Consider the following 21,547-nt stretch of genomic DNA (forward strand, 5'->3'; position numbering starts at 1 on the left):
TAAAAGAAATGTATTAAAATCTTGAATTGAGGTTTATTTATATTTAGTATAATACTAAAAAAAATTCATGCTTTGTACACATTAATCAGTTTCAGAGAAAAATTAATCTTTCTATGAAACTGATGCATTACCATCCTGTATCTGACTCTTAATAATCCGCGAAATTTCAAGTTTGTATCTTCCCATGAGAGAAAAGCCTTATTAATGTCTTCATCGTTAATTTATTTATTCAGATTTATATAAATCAAACAAAATAGAATCAAATAAAAAAATTAAAAGTTCAATCCGAAGCTAATCTGAAATATTAGATTCAAAAATAAATTTTTTAATCCTTTTTATTTATTTTTCAGCTATTGCATTTATGCTGAAATTTTCAATGAACAGCTTTATCGCATACTATGAAATTACCTATTTTGATTTTTTACTGTCAAAACTATCGGCGACAACTGCCAAACTTGTCATTATCTACAATTTATTGTTTAATGACAATTAATTGCACAAATTTTTTCTAATTAACATTAATATTATTTTACAAAAATGTAGACTAAAATTGTTCGGGAGTTGATCTCGACGAGATCGCCCGAAACTAAGATATGCTCAGATTTGAGCGAGAAACGTGTGTAGCACGAATCCGAAGATCCGCTGGAGGAACGGGTTGAGATGATAACTCACGTGAATGTAAATTTGATGAAAGTTTTATTATCATACACTGGGAGCGAGCGACGGAGCGTATTACGCGCCTACGGTCGGAAATCTTCGTATATATCCTTTTAATTCCTGTCGTTTCCGCGTTTCGGAAATCTTGTAGAACTTCTTGTTAGAAGCTCGCGGTAGGAAATCTTAATCTCGCGGACGCCATTGATCTTTAGCGCGAGGCAGAGGACATTCGCGAGACGCTTCGTAATGAATAGAGTAAGAAAACGAGTAAGCCTAGATCGAACGCGACACGAGCGAGAGTAAAGACAAGAGAATGAGAGAGATCGATGATTTCCGACCGGCTCGAATCGCCGTCGTAGGCACACTAAACCGATCGACCGCGGAAACTCGCGCTCTGCCGATGGAGATAACAAGGTTTTTCGACGTCGATCGTTCGAGAACTTGCTTTTTGTCACAGTTTTTCATCTCGAAAGGCAGCAAGCAAGCACGCACTGATCGGCTGAACGCGATGTTATTTGCTCTTGTTCGGTCGAGTTTTGATTTAAGCTATTATTGTCTTAATTTAACGGCGACGACTGTTTGAATTTTAAACAAAAATAACAAGTTCATTTTAGTATTTAAAATTAAACTGATTTATTCTAGAAATGAGATTTGGTAATACGTTTAATTAAAATGTGAGAATGTAGACGTAATATCAGACGAATAAAACCACGTAATGATCTAAGTCATAACAATAATTCTCGAGTTCTCGTCGTTCTTGGAATTGTCGCCATTAATTCTTATAAATTCAAGAGAATTTGAAAAAATCTGTAACTATTCCATATAATATAGCATGTAAGATAAATTATCGTTTTTATTCCTACCATATAACTCTCACATAGACAGTTACTGAACTTGACATGCGAAAAAGATTAAAAATTTTGTCCTTGGACGCAACGGAGATTGAGGATTGATACAGATTTTTAAAATTTTGTATTATTTAGTGATGAGACTACTTTTCACAATATAGTGCAATTAAATCACTACAATTGTTATCACTGTGTGCCGAAAAATTTTTACGCAATAGCATAGACAAATAGATTTTCAAAATCAATTAAATCCAAATATCTGGTATGGAATAGTGAATGGCTATTTTATAAGATCATTTTTTTGCAGAAAATAAACGCTAGGGTGTGTTTTAGATTTTTGCAAAATACTCAATTTTAAAATGTTAATTTGTATTACGCAACGAATATGGTATTAGCATAAGATAAATATGTATAAAAGGTCACACCTCACCGATTTAATCGCCACTTACAATTAGATATGTTGTAAGGGGGAGTATTCTGAGTAATTCCCTGCAAGAATCAAATGGCGGACAACATTGGTTTAGGAGATATAACAAATTAAAGTTTCACAACTTTAATGCTTTTTCTCAGGTATTAGTAACATCACTCATGATAATCAAGCACTCCGAACGTGAGAGGCAAGACGACTCGTTTTAATCAAGCACTCCGAACGTGAATAGCAAGGAGAATCAAGTTAATTAAGCATTTTAAATGTAAAAAGAAAGAGAATTGACGGTAATCAAGTACCTCGAATGTGAGAGGCAAGGGGAATTACACTAATTATGTACACCAAAGAGATCAAATATCTATCACGTTCTCGTCATTGGTTCTGAATAATGCTAATAATAAGTACGAAAATTTACATACATATCTATACGCAAGCAAGCGTATATGCACACGCATCGACAAGCGCGCGCGCGTACACACACAAATTCACGCGCGCATTGTAGTAAAAATTAGCAAAATTATATTTTTCATTGTTAAGTAACTCCTAAACTATTAAATTTAGGTCATATATGTTTTAGATGTTTAACGCGAAAATGAGAAATTTTTTTAGAATTTGCTATATAATATACTTCTTCTTATTTAAAAAATAAGATTGATTTTTACATGACTTTGAAAAATGACCTTAGTTAAAAAATTCAATGTTATCAACTTCTTCTCCTTTCAAAACCCTATAAATTGTGTCTGAAACATTTTTGCCTGCTATGCTCGTTTTTGAGATATTTGGCTGAACTATTTAAAATGGGATATCCTGTACATGAAGATAAAAAGGATGAAAATTAGTAACACAAGAAATTTATTATATGAATAGGTGATGCACATGACCGATAGCATGTCGATGATCTTTGAAACAATGGATTTGATGCACGCATCGCCCGCTACGGTTTCTCGTTGTGGTATGATCTATGTGGAACCAGCCGTTCTCGGTTGGCAACCTATCTTGGAATCATGGATTCTGGGATTGAATCCAATTTGGGCAGCAAATCAAGAAAAAGTGATAAACGAGCTATTTCGTTGGCAAATGGATCTCTGCTTAGAATTCATCAGAAAGGAATGTCGGACAACTATAAGCGCCGGACAAATTCATCGCGCTGTGTCAACCATGTCGATCTTCCAGATGTTGATAGAAAATGCGGTCGAGGAAAATCCAAAAATATTCGACCAGTATTTGGTAGTTTGGTTTCAGGCAGCCATAATTGTCTCAATGGTGTGGGGTACGGCCGGTACTTTAGATCTTGAATCTCGACATAAATTCGATGCGTTTTACCTAAGTGTATGGAGAGGTGAGCGCCAAGAGTCACCTTTACCAATCAGTGTGACCTTTGATCCTATCTCCCTACCAAGTGAGGATCCGATTCACGATCAATATTACAGGTCAGAATAATAAAAGAAATATTATGGAACTTTAATGTAATTCCAATGTATGTCTTTTATATATCAAAAGACGCGGTCTCATCTAGTACGGTAGAATCTCGTTAATTTTGACCCTATGGAAGAGCGAAAAAATTTTGGAAAAGAAAAATTAAAAGATACCATGACCACAACACAAAACTGCCCTATCGTCATGTACTTGCATGAACACAGATGTGCGTACGAAATTGTTACACTATGTATGTACAAATACATATTCCATCATCTAGCGCAGTGCTGGGATTTAGATGCAACTTTCGGCCGGATTTCTTGACTCACGCCTACGGTTCCCCCTCTTACTGCTCGCTCCTTAACAACGCAGCGCCGAACGGCCGTAACTAAGGAGCGCGTCACTAGTCTCAGGAACGTGCGTGTCACAAATGTAATAACGCAATAGCCTAGTGCCCTAGTAGCAAAATTGCTCATTAAAATTTTCTATTTAATACTTTATTTCTATTATTAATACTATTATTAATTCTATTATTAACTTCATTTCTATTATTAGTAACTATTATTACTATAGTATTAATAACTAAAATAATAATTATTATGTTTTGTAACAATTTAAAATATTTATGTTTTATTTAAAGTTTAAATAAAACAAATATTTTAATAATAGAAATAACGTATTAAATAGAAAATTTTAATGAGCAGTTTTGCTACTAGGGCACTAGGCTATTGCGTTATTACATTTGTGACACGCACGTTCCTGAGACTAGTGACGCGCTCCTTAGTTACGGCCGTTCGGCGCTGCGTTGCTAAGGAGCGAGCAGTAAGAGGGGGAACCGTAGGCGTGAGTCAAGAAATCCGGCCGAAAGTTGCATCTAAATCCCAGCACTGATCTAGCGGGATCACTATGACATGGAAGGAGCTATGATGTTAGTTCGTAAAAAAATACGCGTAAAGAAGTATCAAAATTGCGGGGCCGAATTTAAAGAGATTCTACTGTATATAGTATAATAATACAATTCCGTAGCAACAACGCTACTGTACGTATCATTTACCACAGTAAGCAGCTTTTTCAATTATAATGTGGGAATAATAATTTATTTTTTATTAAAGAAATTTTTTTAAAAAGTGGTTGTATATAGGGAAATATAATAGTTGTATTTTTCTAAATTGATATCATGATGATAGTAATTAATGAATCTATTCCAGAGATATCCATTTTTCTGATTTGCCTGATTTATATTGTTACATCCGCGAGTCGACATCGATTAATCAAAAGCGTACAACACCACCAACACTTTAAGAAAGAGAAACTCTCATTTAAGAAACACTTAAGGAGCTTTATTATAAGATAGGATAATACGAGAAACAGTGAGAAACAGTTTAAAAGAACGGGGCTGTCAATAACGCGCTCGAACGACTCGACAGCTGACTCAATTCTAATATGTCCGCTGTTATTGACCAAAATACACTCGCACGTCATCCCGAAGATCATCTTCATTTCTTACTGCAACAAGCGGCATAAATCGTAGCACGGAAGCATAATAAAGGGTTGTAACACTGCCTCCCTTCTTCTTTAAAATTGTCGTTTTCGACAATTCACTAGTGCACCAAAATCTTGATCTGAGGATTCTTAGCAAAATCCCTTGCTCTACCTCAGGCTTTTGTCCAGGTTACCGAGCAAACATTGTTCTGGATCCCGCAGATTATTAATGTCGATTTGGAGTCCTTTGACGAGCGTTCTTGCCCTACCCTGAGCTGCTGCCACAGGTTACCGAGCGACTTGTTTTTCCAGAGCCCAACTACAAATTACTGGTGATCACCGATTTTTTCTTTATACTCCGATAACTCCTTTCCGTATAAGCGTACTGTTTTCTCCCTGGGAATCTTCGAATAAGAGGGAGGGATCTATCGTGGACCCATCATCTTAAAAAGGACACCCCAAGTCCTTGCCTCGGAAAACCGCGGGTGAGACAGTCTTCATTCAGAAGAAAAATGATTTCCGCAGATCGAGTGGTTTCGTCTCAAATTCCATATTCAAAATTATGCTATAAAAAGAGGAAAATAACAAGACAAACAACAAAATTTTTTAATTATTTTCAACTAAATTAACTAACATTGTCCAGTATATTAACGGCCATTGTTCTTTCTACAGCCGATTTTAAAAATGAAATACTCTCTAACTGTAAGTTTTACAAATCTGTCCGAAAGCGCAGCGATAAATTGTACACATGCAATTTTATCTCTAACTTTGTGTGAACATTCAGAATAAGCTAATCGCGATAATCTTTCTAAATCTGCATCTAATGTAAGCAAATCCTCTGAAAATTTTTGTTTCCTATTTATAAACTGAGCATAATATATCTGTGCCAAATGTCCTTCTCCAAAACGTAATTCTAATTTTAATTTTAATTCTTCAAAACGAAGATTTACAATTTCTATTACCCCGTCTAAAACAGATCGCGCTTTTCCTCTTAAACTCAATGCTAACGCTACAGTTTTTAATAAATCATTCCAAGCATTCGCCCGCGCTATCAAATTGAATTGTAAAATATTCGCGGAAAAGAACACTTCCATCATAAATATCCGGTTTTAATTTAAAACCGAGTTCATTAGAATTAACAGTTTCGCGATCTCTATACTCCAACGGATTTCTATTTTGAAAACGACTTAGCTCGTTATCCCGCTGCTAGATTCTCTCCTATTCGACGGATTTCCTCATTTCGCTGGTGCAAGAGTGTGTCAAATTCAGCTCGTTGCTGTTGCTGTGTTTCTTGCAATTATCGAATTTCTTAAATCGCTATTTGGAGAGTTATCGCCGCCACCGATGGTTCAGGAATCGCAACTCGAAGAAGAGTGGCAGAACGCAGCCTCTTTTATGTTGTCACTTCCATATTAGACTGTAAATTCTATTGCACTGCTCTCATTATGATAATTGCGTCCGAATTTATTTAAGAAAAATTCTGCATCCTCTTCGATCCCGGACAAACCTCCAAAATGTTACGTCCGCAAGTCGATATCGATTAATTGAAAGCGCGCAAGACCACCAACACTTTAAGAAAGAGAAACTCTCTTTTAAGAAACACTTAAAGAGCTTTATTATAAGATAGGATAATACGAGAAACAGTGAGAAATAATTTAAAAGAATGGAGCTGTCAGTAATGCGCTCGAACGACGCGACAGCTGACTCAATTCTAATATGTCCGCCGTTGTTGACCAAAACACACTCGCACGTCGTTCTGGAGATCTTCATTTTTACCGCAATGAGCGGTAACATCGTGGTACGGCAGCATAACACAGGGTCGTAACAATATCAATATAGACATCATTGTTGTCTCAATCATCGTCTTGGCCATCTTTGCAAAACAATTTGAAGACGAGGAGGGAAGAAGTGGATTTGAGGCTTATACCGCTAAATACGCGTTACTGTCCTGCCGTACATTAGCGATCCTGGCAAAAATATGGCATAACGATTCTAGCGAATATGTGGCATAGTTAAAAATTCGATAAACATATACACGCAACCGCAGAAAACGCACTTGCATTTCGCGTTCAAACACGCATATGTACCCGCATTCGAGTGAGTCCCGATTGCGCACATTACCGATCGGACATGACAATATTTCCAAATCGGACACAGACTCGATCGGCCACAGGCCCGATCAGACACAGGCTCGATTGGACACAGACGCTATTGGATACAGTCCCGAACGAACATAAACCTTGGAAATATTTAGTTTCAGTGGAATACATATTGGGTTAAACTTTGGGTAATTGCGCTCGGTTTTAGCAAAAAAATCGGTTTTAGTAATTTAATTAAAAACGGGGTAATTATTTGGAATAAGGCTTTTTCTGAATTTTGACAAATATGATCGGACCGACAAATATGATGCTGACCGAGAGATCCGACCATATTTGTCAAAATTCAGAAAAGGCCTTATTCTAAATAATTACTCTGAAACTATTTGCAACAAGGCTTATGTTCGATCGGGACTGTATCCGATAGTGTTTGTGTCCAATTGAGTCTGTGTCCGATCGGGCCTGTGTCCGATCGGACCTGTGCCCGATTGCAACCAGATGTGTCCGATCGGATCTGTGTGCGATTGGGTCTGTGTCCGATCGTGCCTATGTCCAATTGGGACTGTGTCCGATCGGGCCTGTGTCCGATCGAGATGGTGTCCGATTGCAATCACATGTGTCCGATCGGAACTGTGTCCGATTGGGTCTGTGTCCGATCGAGCCTATGTCCGATTGGGACTGTTTCCGATTGCAAAAGTATGTGTCGGATCAGAACTGTGTCCAATTGGGTCTATGTCCGATCGGGTCTATGTCTGATCGGGAAATATTGTCGTGTCCGATCCGGTAATGTGCGCAATCGGGACGATCCCACCGCATTCTACACTTTTTTCTCATTTTCTCCGAAATTTGTCCGCACTTTTACCGTATTTTTTCCAAAACTGTCCTCCATTTCTCCCTCTGCAATTTCTTCCTTATTAAATAAAGAATCGGGCTCTCCCATTTCAGTTTTTACATCCATCTCAAATATCCTTTCTGTAGACTTTTCACTCCTTGCCTTTCCGTTTATTTCCATACTTCCATCCCATAACCCACCATCAATCACCCTAACGCGTCAAACAGCCACACACTCTTTTCCCAATCCCCACCAAACCATCTTTTTCTTCTTCCTCAGATTACCTAAAATTGCCTTCCTTTTTTATTCTCTTCTTTGTTCGCCGCTTCTAGCCTCCATTTCTTTATATCCTAAATATTTGTATTCTCTTCTAACCTCTTCTAATTTTTTCCCTCTCCATCTTCAATCAATTTTCTTAATCCTTTCTCCTCTTTTTCTATATCTTCTTATTTTTGACATTTGCACATTCAGTTCTAACTTTCCTCTCTAAAATAATTCTCCAATCTCTCAATCGTACTTTTCATTCCACTCTCTTCTTTTGTTAATAAGCACACCATTCGCATATGCCAACGTATAAATTTTTCCTCCCTCCAGCCTTAAACCTTCTTTTTTCATTTCCTCCTTCAGTTCTGCTATCAACAAATTAAACAGATAAGGGCTCAATGGACAATCCTTCCTCATCCCTCTAATCGTCCAAAACACTTCTCTATTTGCCGTCTCCTTCAATATTTCCCCACATCTGTATACTAATCCCTACCTTACATCTTTTTCCCATATTGCTGCAATTAGTTTGAACCTGTCCACTGAATCAAACGCAGCTCTAGATCCACAAAAAGCACTATAATTTTCCACCCTTTTCTGTTTATCTGTCAATCAAGTAATTTAATGCGTATATTGTTGCATCCGCGGATCGAACTCGATATACCTCGAAGTGCGCAACACAACCGTTCAACATTCGCGAACCGCATCACTCTCGCACATCTGAGTAAATAGGAGAACACTGATTTAAAAGGAACTTTATTAACCCTTTGCACTCGGGGCCTTTTTCGCGCGGCGCACCAGCAACTCGAGACGTTTTGCAGCCTTTTTGACGCATTTCTTACCAGTAACTTAAAATCATTACACACACAAATTAATGTATAAAATTTTTATATTTTAACATTTTATATATCTTTATACCTTTATAAACATAATTTCTTAAATATTAGTCTCTGTAATTTTTCTGTGTATGATATTTCATGTAACAATTCCCAAGATGCATGCCCGGCTTATCGGGGCAAGTATTACAATAATATGTCGTTTGATGCCTTTTTCCGGGTTTATTTCTCTGAGAACAGACTTTGCAGTTCTTCCTAACTCCTGTTAGAATATTGTGTAGCTTTCCATTCAAGCGGATATCTTCGGAATCGGAGGTTGAAGTCGAGGCTCGATCGCGTGGCTGGCGAAAATCTCCAGTCAATTGGTGGATTAATGTTTTCAAATATCGCAAGTGATTAAGCGGCTGTTCGCTTTTCTGCTGTTTAGTGGCTTTATATAAAATATATGAATTTATTGAACAAATTTCTAAACCCCCAAAAAACAGTTTACGCCACCATTTTAGCGATTTTCTTAAAAAACAGTACGTTGATGCATACTGATCTGCACGATCGACACCGCCCATATGTTTGATATAATCTATTACTACGTTAGGTTTCTTGACGGTCACTTCTACTCCACCTCGTAAAATTCGTTTCACAGGCAACATTCCTGCATTGTTCCAGTTAGTCAAGCATGTGACAACCCTCTTGTCCTTCCATGTTAAAACTAATGTATTTCTTTTCCGGTATGCTACTGTTGATTTTTTTCCGAATTTTCTTCTTTTTATTTGTTCTGGTATACGCTTTCTGTTTGTTAAGATAGTTCCTGTGAGGTGGCATTTCAATTTCAATAATTCTTCAGCCAAGATATAGCTCGTATAATAACGATCAGTGAACATATGATATCCTTGAGCACCAGGTATTTTTTCCAGCAGCATTGTATAAAGATGCAATAGTATTCTCGTTGATACCGGAAGGTCGGTCCTTATCAACTTGTCCGTTGTCAAACTTCCATAATAAGGAAGAATGCCACAGATGTAACCGGTACTTGAGTCTGCCATCGTATAAACTCTAATACCCCATTTGGTTGGTTTCTTGGGATTGTAAGTAATAAAGGAGATCCGACCTTTGAACTTGATCGTAGATTCATCCACACAAATTTCTCTTCCCGGTGTAAAATACTTTAAAAATTTTGAATTTATATAATCAAGGAAACAGCCAACTAGCTGTAAGCGTGTTCGTGGTCCTGCATCTTGTCTTTGGATTGTCTTTAGATGAAGCATCCAAAAAATCTGATTGAATCTATCTCTTCTGAACTTGTTCGAATAAAAAGGAATGTAGCTGACATCATTGCGTGACCAATATTCTTGTAAATATGCCAACGGCATTGTCCCCATATTTATTATAACACCAATAAATGCCCACATTTCTTCGATAGTTACATTCCGCCAATTTCGCCATATCGAGTACGGTGATAATGTCTTTCCTTCTAACTTTTTTGTAGCATAATTATTAGTTTCAATAACTATTTCATTCACCAGTTCATTAGTAACAAAGAGATTTAAAAAATCCAATGGTTCTTTCTTATCTGGTGGTACGTGCGGTCCTGCAGTAGTGTCGCCGGCTATGAATGGTATTCTTGACGGTATTTCTTCAGATTCAGTGCAACTAATCCATTCAGAACTGTCCGATTGTGAGTCTTCTGTAGTATCAGTATCGCTGTCACATTCACTGTCTATTACTCTGATCTTTCGCCTTCTTACACCTCTTACTTCGTCACTATCGTCACTACTGCTGTTATTCGCTGTATCGTCAAGCTCTCTGTGTAGAGACGTAATTTCCTCGTCAAGCACCGTGAAATTGAACTCATCTTCACTTGAACTTATTTCAGTATTACGTTCCATGTTTTTAGGGATCAAAAACTTTAACTTTAGTAGTCTCTCTGCCACGACTGTCTGGTTCGAACTAATGCCGAAAACGCAGTCCGGGTCCTGGTTGCGGACTAATTTCAGATAAGAAAGTCTTATCTCCATTTGAAGGGGTGTCATTTTACACTTCATAAGATTATACAGAAAGAGCGTAGGAACCCGCGTCGAAGAAACTAAACGTAAACAGTTACTGCCGCGCATCGAGTTACCGCAGCAAACCAAGTGGTGAGCGAGAGTCATCTCTCGAGTTGCGGCATCAAACCACATGGTGAGTGAGAGTCACCTCTCGAGTGCAAAGGGTTAATTTACAACTCTGGTAATAATATCCGAACGCGAGAAGCGGAGTCGTCCTAAAAACGACAACACTGTTTGACAGCTGCCATAATTCCAACATATCTATTTTTTTGAAAAACAAACCCCCTGCGTTTGAAGTGAGGAGGGGATTTAAGGCGGCAGGAGGCACGAACCAAGCAACCATCCCTTCCGTGGCCGCGGCACTGTCGTATCTGTGACAAATAATTGTTAGAAAATAATATTTGCGGACTTGAAAAAATTTGCGAGGTACGAGTGGCTGAATCGGAAATCGAACCCGAGTCTTTCGCTTTTCGAGTACCGTTAAGTATTTGATACGCGAGATCCAGTCATTAAAATGATACAGTTGTGATACAAATATCGTTTGTTATTAAAACAACCAGTTCTAGCAAATTTCTTCACGCCTTCCTCCCTGACTCATTAAAACCTCGTTAACCCCTCGGTACATCCTACAAATCCAACATGTCTGTATTTGTTGATAAACAAATCCCCTTGGCAACGCGTTTGGAGACGGGCATACTTTCGATACATGGATGAAATCCAGGGATGCGATATGTTTTCCATCGTTCCCATCCCCCAACCCCCTTCCCTTAAACCACCCCTTTCTATTTATCCGTTAACACCGTCGCTTATACAGCGACGATCAGTGATCGGCAAAAAAGTAATATCCATTTTTCATTTTTTAATTATTCAAAAAATTGCAATAATAACAAACTAAATTTTTATGACTCAACAAATTAGTAATTAGTCACAAAAGAATTTTTAGTTACATGAAAAATTAATAATTAGGCAAAAAGGAATTATTTATTATATAAAAATTGATAATTCGACAGAAAATATTTCTAATTACCTAAAAAATTAGTATTTACGCGAAAATAAATTAAAATTTAGTAAAAAATTGATAATTAGTATAATTAAATTCTTAATTATTAAAATAATTAATAATTTGTTAAAAATGAATTACCAACTATTAAAAAATTAATAATTAGTAAAAAATAATTACTAATTATTCCAAAAAAATAGTTATATTGATGTAAAGATCAAAATATAAATATTAAAAAAAAGCAGCATTTTTCGTCTGATATAATATTAACTAGGGTGGCCGATTGAAAACGAAACAGGCATGTTTTCGAGTAACTGCTCTTACCACTGAGCTATTCAGACCTCACACCTTATGTCACTTTAACACAGCTTATACGACTCCAGAACGATGTTGGAATCTCGCTCAATGGATGCAGTACCGTCTCCCACGAAGAGACGGCATACCCGACATCTCCAGAGCGAAAGTCATGGTCCAGCTGCCAGGGCTGGTTAATCGCTCATGAGGAAATGCAAAGCCTCTATGGATGATCCTCGAGTAGCCCATCCTAAATTACTACGCCTAAGCAGCCTCCTCTTCTACTCCCAATTAATAATACGATCTTCCACCGTCGCCACATAGTGGCCTCTAGTGGACAGATTACCAGCATTTACGCTGACATAGATGTACATCGCAGGCAACGCGCTCGAAAACGATCTCTCGCCCGTCGAGAGACGGGTACACTTTCGATATAGGGATGAAATCCAGGGATGGAACACTGCCCTTCCTCTTCAAGATCATCGTCCCGACAATCAATAATGGAGAGATTTATTTCACCAGTGCATATCGATTCCGGGACAGAGATGGCCATATCTAGTTACTTTTGTATCGAGTTACACAAAAGTTACTAATTACAAATGTAACGTATAACTAAATTTTCATCGTTACCTCGTTACACATGTAGCGAAATGCCAATGTTATTCGATACATTTTTAAATAAAAACGATTTTTTTTTCGTTACTCGATGCTTTCCAAACGAGTAACGAAATTTATTTCGTTACTCAATACATTGTAACGAGTAATGAATTTTTTTTCGTTACTTGTTAGAAAAATATCGGCTGATGAAATTTATTTCGTTATCCGTTTCTATATGGAACAAAGTCGAATCGGGTTTCAAAACGTAGTATACGTCATGGCGGTAACCATTCATGTGATTTCCTGCCGATGATTTACTTCCTTTCAACATCTAGTAGATATGTTTCGTAACATTACAGACAACTGCATATATTATAATATATTTAAATTCTTATTGCAATGACATTGAGAAATTAGAGATGGTAGAATTACAGGAAAAAAGTCATATAAGCATTAACATTTTCATTCAACAAAAATTTGCGTTTATTATCATAAAGTATTACATTGTTTCGATTGGCGTATTAAATACAATCGACGTTTACACACTGGACATATAGCTCTATTTTATAATAGGTATCTGCCGAATAATGGTTGCTTGTAGTGACTAATTAAACAATAATAAAAAAAATGATAATAACCTAACAAATCAATAAATCAATCATTTAATCAGAGAACTAGATAGATGAATCGACACTAATTTTATATATTTATTTTTTCTAACAATAAGGAAGGATAAATTAAGATTGCAGATTGAATTTGCATATAAAATCTCAACTTCACGATAACTGCATATAATTTGTGTTCAATAAAGATAAGCTTATTGAAACAGACGTAAAATACATATTCTTATCATGTTTTCAAAAATTTATATTAATGAGATGATAAGTTGATGATATTAATAATCTCGTAAAAGTAGCGATAACTCGGCCATATAGATCAGAGAAAGTGGCAATAACTCGACCAGATGGATTAGTGAAAATGGCGATAACCCCATTATAAAAAAGTAATCTCATTTATATGCCGGTACTCGTTACTAATCGCCACTTTATTGAGGATTCGCAGTATTTGAAGCTTTCACGGCTTTTGCTTTCATCAGTACCCTTTGCTCAAAGTGCTCTCCCGATAAACGATTCCATTTTGGTAAGTTCATCATTGTTGCAAAACTAAACAAACGTTCGACAGGGGCAGATAACGGCAACGGCGTGTTAAATTTAATAAATAATTTTCCTATTAGGGGGAACTGTTTTAACATATCCAAGTCGGTGCTTAGACTTGCCATGTATTTGGCAATTTCGATGCTCATGGTTTCATTTTCAAGTAGCGCAGCCATCTCAGCTTCCTTTCCGAAATCAAAAAAATCGTCGTTCTGCTGTTCACGCACGTTCACTTCTAGAGTCGTTTGTCCTCCCTTGCGATACTCCTCTATGGCTGCTCTTAAAAACATAGTTTCTACTTTCCGACAAATTGAGTCAGGAAAGGAAATGAGCCATCTTGAATTAAAGCGTAGACGGCTAACGGTTGCAATCGCTGCTCCTGCGACTTCATCTTCGACAATGAAGAATGGTTGAAACCTATTGTCTAGTGACTCAATTATACCATTTACCAGCGGTCCAAACCGTGTACTCGCATCTAGATTTGATTGATACAATTTATTTAATTTCCCTTTCAAAGATACTAAAGACGGAAGGAGATACCCGTAATAACAAAAACTTTCCCCTTGCAAGAGATCAATTGTCACTGCTAGTGGTTTTAAGATCCTCAGATATTCTTCTAGATATCTGAAATCATTCTCGGTTAATATATTTGAAATTCTAACTAGAGGGCTGACTTGTACAATTTGTTGCTTGAAAGCAACAATGCGTTCCAGGGCATCGAATAGTGAGTTCCACCGTGTAATGATGGGACGAGATAAGGCGGTTCGTAGATATTCTTGCACGATTTCATTCGACTTTGGAAAACGGAGGATATTCCACACTGCCGTGCATTTTTCTAGAACTCCAAAATGAATTGAGAAGAAATAATTCGAGGACTTGATTATTTTCAAAATGTTGACAGTTGCGAGCAAATTCAAGGTATGACTTGCACATCGCAAATGCTTAAAAATAAATTTCGGCACTTGTTAGAAAAGTATCGACTAACGGAAAAATTCGTCATTCGTTACAATGTATCGAGTAACAAAGTAAATTTCATAACTCGTTGGGAAAGTATCGAGTAACGAAAAAAAATTCGTTACTTTTTATAAATGTGTCGAATAACATTGGCATCTCGCTACATGTGTAACGAAGTAACGATGAGAATTTAGTTTCTCGTTACATTTCTAACTAGTAACATGTAACGATCGATACAGATTTTGAACATCTCTTTTCCGGGATTCCTAATGAATCTTTCTGCTCTACCTTGGACTCCTGTTTAAGTTATCGAGCAATCCATTTTAATAAATCCAATCGATCACCAGTATGCTTTAACGTCCACTCTAAGGTTTCGACAAACCTTCGTGCTCTATCTTGGATTCCTGTCCAAATTACCGAGCGACATGCCATACTGGACCCAATCGACCAACAGCACATTCCAACGTCGACTCCAGGATTCCGACGAATCTTCCTGTTCTACCTTGGGCTTCTGCCCAAGTTACCGAGCGACACGCCATACCAAACCCAATCGACCGCCAATGTACTTTTCGGTTCTGCGCTCTGGTGCCCCTCGTATTTTGCCTAATTTCGGGAATCTCTCTCTCGACGCTGTTGCATCTCGGGAATCTTCAGATAAGAGGGAGGTATTCACCATGGACCCACAACGTCCTCATAAGAGGATTTCCCAAGTCCCTACTTCGGCATTCGCCCTACGACCCACAGAAAAACTACGGCTCAAAAACTGCGAGTGAAGTAGTCTTCTTACAATGCTTTCTTAGCATCATCTACTACATGATATATGAGTAGTTCTTCTCTTTATTCTCAATTTTTTAATAAATATTTTCCTATATATAAAAAAAACAAAACAGAAAAACAAGAATATTCACTCAAATTTAAATAAAATTTAACACGATTTAATCTCTTATCGAGTAATAAATATTATAACTTAATAGCCGGATTTCAATTTATTTTTGAGTTTATTGCCATTGAAATTTTCGCGATTTTTATTCTCTACCCAATGTCTATTATTAGATAGACTGTACTGTGTTAGAGTGGCGTAAGGTGCGAGGTCTGAATAGCTCAGTGGTAAGAGCAGTTGCCCGGAAAGCGAAAGACTCGGGTTCGATTCCCGATTCAGCCACTTGTACCTCGCATATTTTTCAGACCCGCAAATGTTGTTTTCTAACAATTATTTGTCGGGCTGAGGAAAGTGTGTAAACGCCCTATACAGACACGACAGTGCCGCTGCCACGGAAGAGATGGATGCTTGGTTCGTGCCTCCTCCCGCCTTAAATCCCCCCCTCGCTTCACTCTGCGGTGTACATCTGTGCCAGCGTAAGTGCATAATATTAACTAGGGTGGCCGATTGAAAACGAAACAGGCATGTTTTTTGGCATTTATAATTTTATTTGTCCGAAAAATGCTCGGACAGGTCAACTTTATTTGCAAGGGGGACATGTTAGTTGGCTATTTCCGTTCATCTAACTTCAATCCCGAAAAGGAGGTTAATTTCACCTAGAATTTTTTAAATAGAACCATCTTAATTTTTTTATATAAATCGATTCTTCGCGATATTCGGCATTAAAAATTACAAAGTAGGATGGCCAAAAAGTGAATAGTTCACGAAATATTTTATACTTTAATTTGACATAATTTTATATAAATTATAAAATATATCGTAAAATATTCATTTTTTTTTATGATGTTACCTCAATTCTTTTATGCACAAAATAATGAGAGGAATAAATTGGCGTAAAGAAAACACTTAGTTGTTTTTGCTAATTGCAAATTACATACTTTTTCTTAAAAACAACGATGTATTTTCTTTACACCAAATGATTTCTTTCATTATTGTTTGCATAAAAATATTGATGTAACATAATTGAAAAATAAATATTTTACGAGATATTTCATAGTTTATGTCAAATTAAAGTACAAAATATCTCGTAAACTATTCACTTCTTGGCCATCTTATCCTTATAACATTTTATGCCAAATATTGCGAAGAATCAATCTATATAAAAAAATTAAGGTGGTTTTATTTAAAAAATTTAAGGTAAGATTTACTCTCCTTTTGGGATTTACTCTCCTTTTGGGATTAAAGTTAGGTGAACAAAAATAGCCAAATCACATATCACCCTTGCAAATAAAGTTGATCTGTCCAAGTGTTTTTCGAACAAATGAGATAAATGGCAAAAAATACGCCTGTTTTATTTTCGGTTAGTCACTCTGTATATTTATACAAATATATACAAACTTTCATTTTTTACAAATTAATATATGTGTATTTACATCCGTATAATATAGAGAATCACAGCAATAATATTTAATATAATAATAGTTATAATATAAAACTATGTTCCATATTCTTTTTTATTGATGTTACGTATTTAATCATTGACCAATTAACAGAAAATAATATTTTCTGTTTTCCGTTGTAAACAGGCGCTGATTAGTTAACTTTAACATCACATAACAACGTAAAGAAAGCTCAGATCAAAAAATGGTTCAGGACTTTTCGATTTGAATTATTGTTCTGTATCTGATAGTATTGCCCATATGCGTTTGTTTAGTTACACCCAGTATACTAATCACTTTAAAAATTGGTAATTAATCGAAAATAAATTACTAATTACTCAATAAATTCTTTTTTATTAATTTCACGTGTTAAATCATTGATTGAATTGACAAAATAATTTACATAATATGAGTTTAAAAACTACTTCTTTTTATCAGCACTTGCATTGCATTTCATTAATACTCGTATCTCGAATGTTTCATCATTTAACCGATTGAATTTTGGCAAATTAAACATAGTTGCGAAACTAAACAATCTTTCCACGGCGGCGGATGATGGGAGTGGAGTGTTAAATTTTATAAACACTTTTTTAATACTAGGATACAAATTTAGTAATTCTAAATCAGATCTAATTTCTGCCGAGAACTTTTGAAATATTATTTCTGAATTACTCGTCCCTCCCCCCAAAACTTTAATTAATATTTTGTCGGTTGGAAGTACAAGTAAGATCGAAGAAATCGTCAAAGTTTTCATTTAGTTTTACATATTGGTCATCGATGCTATCATAGACTGCTGCCATTGCTTCTTTGATTGCTGATAGATAGTCTATTATTAGCTATGACTGCTTCTCGCGTAACTCCTTAATCCAACGCATCGCCATCTATAGCGCTTCCAGCATTGGCTCAAAAGTCGAAACACACAGCGAAGTCATGGCACAAATCCCTTTCCGCGTATAATCTCGTGATTATGACTCATTATGTTCGATCCCGGACGAGCCCCCAAAATGTTGCGTCCACGGATCGATCTTGAAATATCTCAAGCGCGCAACGCAACCGCTCAATATTCGCGAATCGCGTCACTTTTGCACGTCCGAGCAAATAAGAGAACACTGATTAGAAAGGAACGGTAGCTTTATTAATTTGATACAACTCGGGTAATAATATCCCAACGTGTATAATAATATCCAAAAACGACCATACCGTTTGACAGCTGCCATAAATCTATAAGACGCTATAGGGCTTATAGCCCGTTCGGCATAACTTTCTGCCGCCATCTATATTGCGCGCGCAACGGTTGTCTCGTTGCCTGCCAACTCGACAACAGCGCCTTCATTTGCTAATAACCTAGCAACCTATGTTTGTTTGTGTTGCGATGCAACCATGGGTTGTTACCCAACCATCTTAGCTTGAATTGTGGATGGAAAGCTGCAACTACAGCACTAACCCGGCCTTTTGCCTCAACATCGAAGAATTGTTTGAAGCGAGAAATCAGTCCTTTTAACAATGTAAATACTAATTTCTTGCAAACGTTTAAATTTAATTTCTGACAAGCTTCCAACTTATTTTTTACGGAAATAAGTGTTAGAAGTAAGTATCGGTAAGAGCATCTTATATCGCCTTGTAATATATTAAGGGCTTCTGCTATGGGTCGATTGCAATGAAGGTATTCTTCAATAAATCTACAATAATAATTGCGATTAAAATCGTTATAAATTTAAAATTCTAAAAGTCCCTAATATAGTTTAGAATATTTATTTTTACCTGAAATCCATTTCTGTTAGCGGATTATTCAAACTAAGTTCTTCAACTTTTGCCAATATTTTTTCTTTTAAACTGAAGATTTGCATCAATGAGTCATACAATGAATTCCATCGGGTTGCTATAGGTCTTTTCAAAGCTTGTCCCAGAATTTCTTTTAATTTTTCACTTTTCTTTGGTGAATTCATTGAAGTCCACAAACAGTTACAACGTTCAACCATCTGCTTATATGCCCCATTTAAATCTTTGGACGATTCAACGCCCATCAGTGCGTCAGTAGTTGCAACAAGGTTGAGGGTATGGCTGGCGCAACGTAAATGCTGAGGAAGTGTGTGTTCTGATTCATCTCCATTACTATCTCCAAATGATTCAATTTCTGCATGCTCTGTTTTTGCCTCAGGCTCCAAATCAGGATCGATATTAAAAACCGGTTCTTCCATAATCTCATCTGTAAATATTTTAAAAAAATGTAAATTAACTGTCTAAGTTCGAAGAGATACGTCTAAAAGAATATTTTGTTTATTTGATATTTATCATGAAAGAATAAATTGCCATAATTAATTCCAAATTCTCTAAACGCTTTTACGAAATTTGAACCATTATCTGTCACTGTAGCTATAACTTTATTCTGGTTAATTCCAAACGAAGCATGAATATCTTTAATTACTTGAGCTACTCTATCATATGAATGTAATCCGGTAAATTATCGACACGCAATTGCATGTGAGTGGCGTTCCAGAGTTTGTTCATCAATCTAGAATTCATAGAATAGTTCTTTGCATACTCAAAACAAAATAACCTTTAATCACATTATGATCACGATATCGAGTGAGAAGGAACATATGCATTTATATAACGAGATAATTTTGATATTTTTTAAATTTATTTTTTAATTTAATAAATAATTAGAGAGAGAGAGAGAGAAGCTTGAAATGTCAAAATGCGAATGAGAACCGTTGTGATGAGTCGATAAAGGAAGAGAAATATGTTATGTTTATGGATATGAGAGCGCGAAGAAAACTGTGATAGTGCACCTTACCATTGCGTTTGCATTTGACCAATTTTGGGTGTTATTTTAATATTCTACTATAAAATTATAGATAAATTATTTAAAATTAAATCAATCATTTTTTAAAAATATATCGACTTTTCTACGCGTTACTTGAAAAAAATTGAAATTATATACTAAATTTTTTTTAGTAAAAAAGTACAAAGAACATTTATCTTACCCAATGAACTGTCATGCCAATAAATCGACGATTTTGAGATGACCATACGTCAGTTGTTGTACAGACATATTAGGTGTACAACTTTGCTTCCGCCGTTTTCCTATAGATGGCTTTAGCGGTAAGTAGTGGTCGAAATAAATAGATCATAGACGTCATGCAATAGACTTGGGCATCTGTCAACATAACCCCATAGAAACATTAGTCGATTTGTGTCTGCATCATAAAGTTATTCTCGATTGAAAATGTTAGTTTACAAGCCAAATTCTCGTCATTTGCAGGAGGTTTTAATTTCCTGCTTCAATATGACGAAATCTGCGGCTGAGGCTCATCGAATGCTCTCAAATACTTATGGTGAGGCCGCTATTAGTGAAAGAACGTGTCGTTTATATAAAAAAATTAGGATGGTTCTATTTAAAAAAATTCTAGGTGAAATTAACCTTCTTTTCGGGGTTGAAGTTAGATGAACGGAAACAGCCAACTAACATGTCCCCCTTGCAAATAAAATTGACTTGTCCGAGCATTTTTCGGACAAATGAAATTATAAATGCCAAAAAACATGCCTGTTTTGTTTTCAATCGGCCACCCTAGTTAATATTATATCAGACGAAAAATGCTGTTTTTTAATATTTATATTTTGATCTTAAGATCAATATAACTATTTTTTTAAACCACATTTAAATGCAATAATTAATTATTTGTTTTGAACCAATTACTAATTTTTAAAATAATAAAATAATTTTTCTTCGAGTAATTTGTAATTTATTTGAGACCGATTATTAATTATTGGAATAATTAGTAATTATTTTTTACTAATTATTAATTTTTTAATCTTTAAAACTCCCCCAACTAAAACTTTTTGTTGCGACTCCAACAGTGATAATCAGTCGGGGGAGCCCATTCCTCATCACCCCCACCCCCCAAAAAACGAAAAACCCCAAAAATTACCGAAAATTAGATAATTTTGTACTATAAAGTTCACCCCACAACCCAAACCAAATTTTAGTTTTAAATCAGAAATAGGTTTGAGTTAGGTTATATCTTTCGGAAGTGGAGCCCCCCCGTAGGGGGGGACCCACTGTGTCCACGCATATACTTTACAAAGTAAAGCAAGGTCTACCCCACAATTGTTGTGTGGATGGGACCTCGCTTTGCTTTGGTAATTTTTGGGGTTTTTCGGTTTCTTTTGGGGGGTGGGGGTGATGGGGGACGTGCCCCCCGACTGATTATCACTGCTGGAGTCACAACGAAGAGTTTTACCGAGAGATCCGATCATATTTGTCAAAATTCAGAAAAGGCCTTATTCGAAATAATTACCCCGTTTTTTCCGCTTTTTGGTCTATAACTT

The 21,547-nt window shown here is 36.3% G+C and overlaps 1 protein-coding gene across 1 annotated transcript; it reads right to left on the reverse strand.

Moving 5' to 3' along the window:
* Positions 1-8,962: 8,962 nt before the first annotated feature.
* LOC115244077 (piggyBac transposable element-derived protein 4) lies at positions 8,963-10,882 on the reverse strand. Its single transcript, XM_029821463.1, has one exon. The coding sequence runs from the start codon at positions 10,880-10,882 to the stop codon at positions 8,963-8,965; it is 1,920 nt and encodes a 639-aa protein (XP_029677323.1).
* Positions 10,883-21,547: the final 10,665 nt, after the last annotated feature.

Source organism: Formica exsecta, unplaced genomic scaffold (assembly GCF_003651465.1).
Source record: "Formica exsecta isolate Colony F162 unplaced genomic scaffold, ASM365146v1 scaffold791, whole genome shotgun sequence".
Lineage (NCBI taxonomy): Eukaryota > Metazoa > Arthropoda > Insecta > Hymenoptera > Formicidae > Formica > Formica exsecta.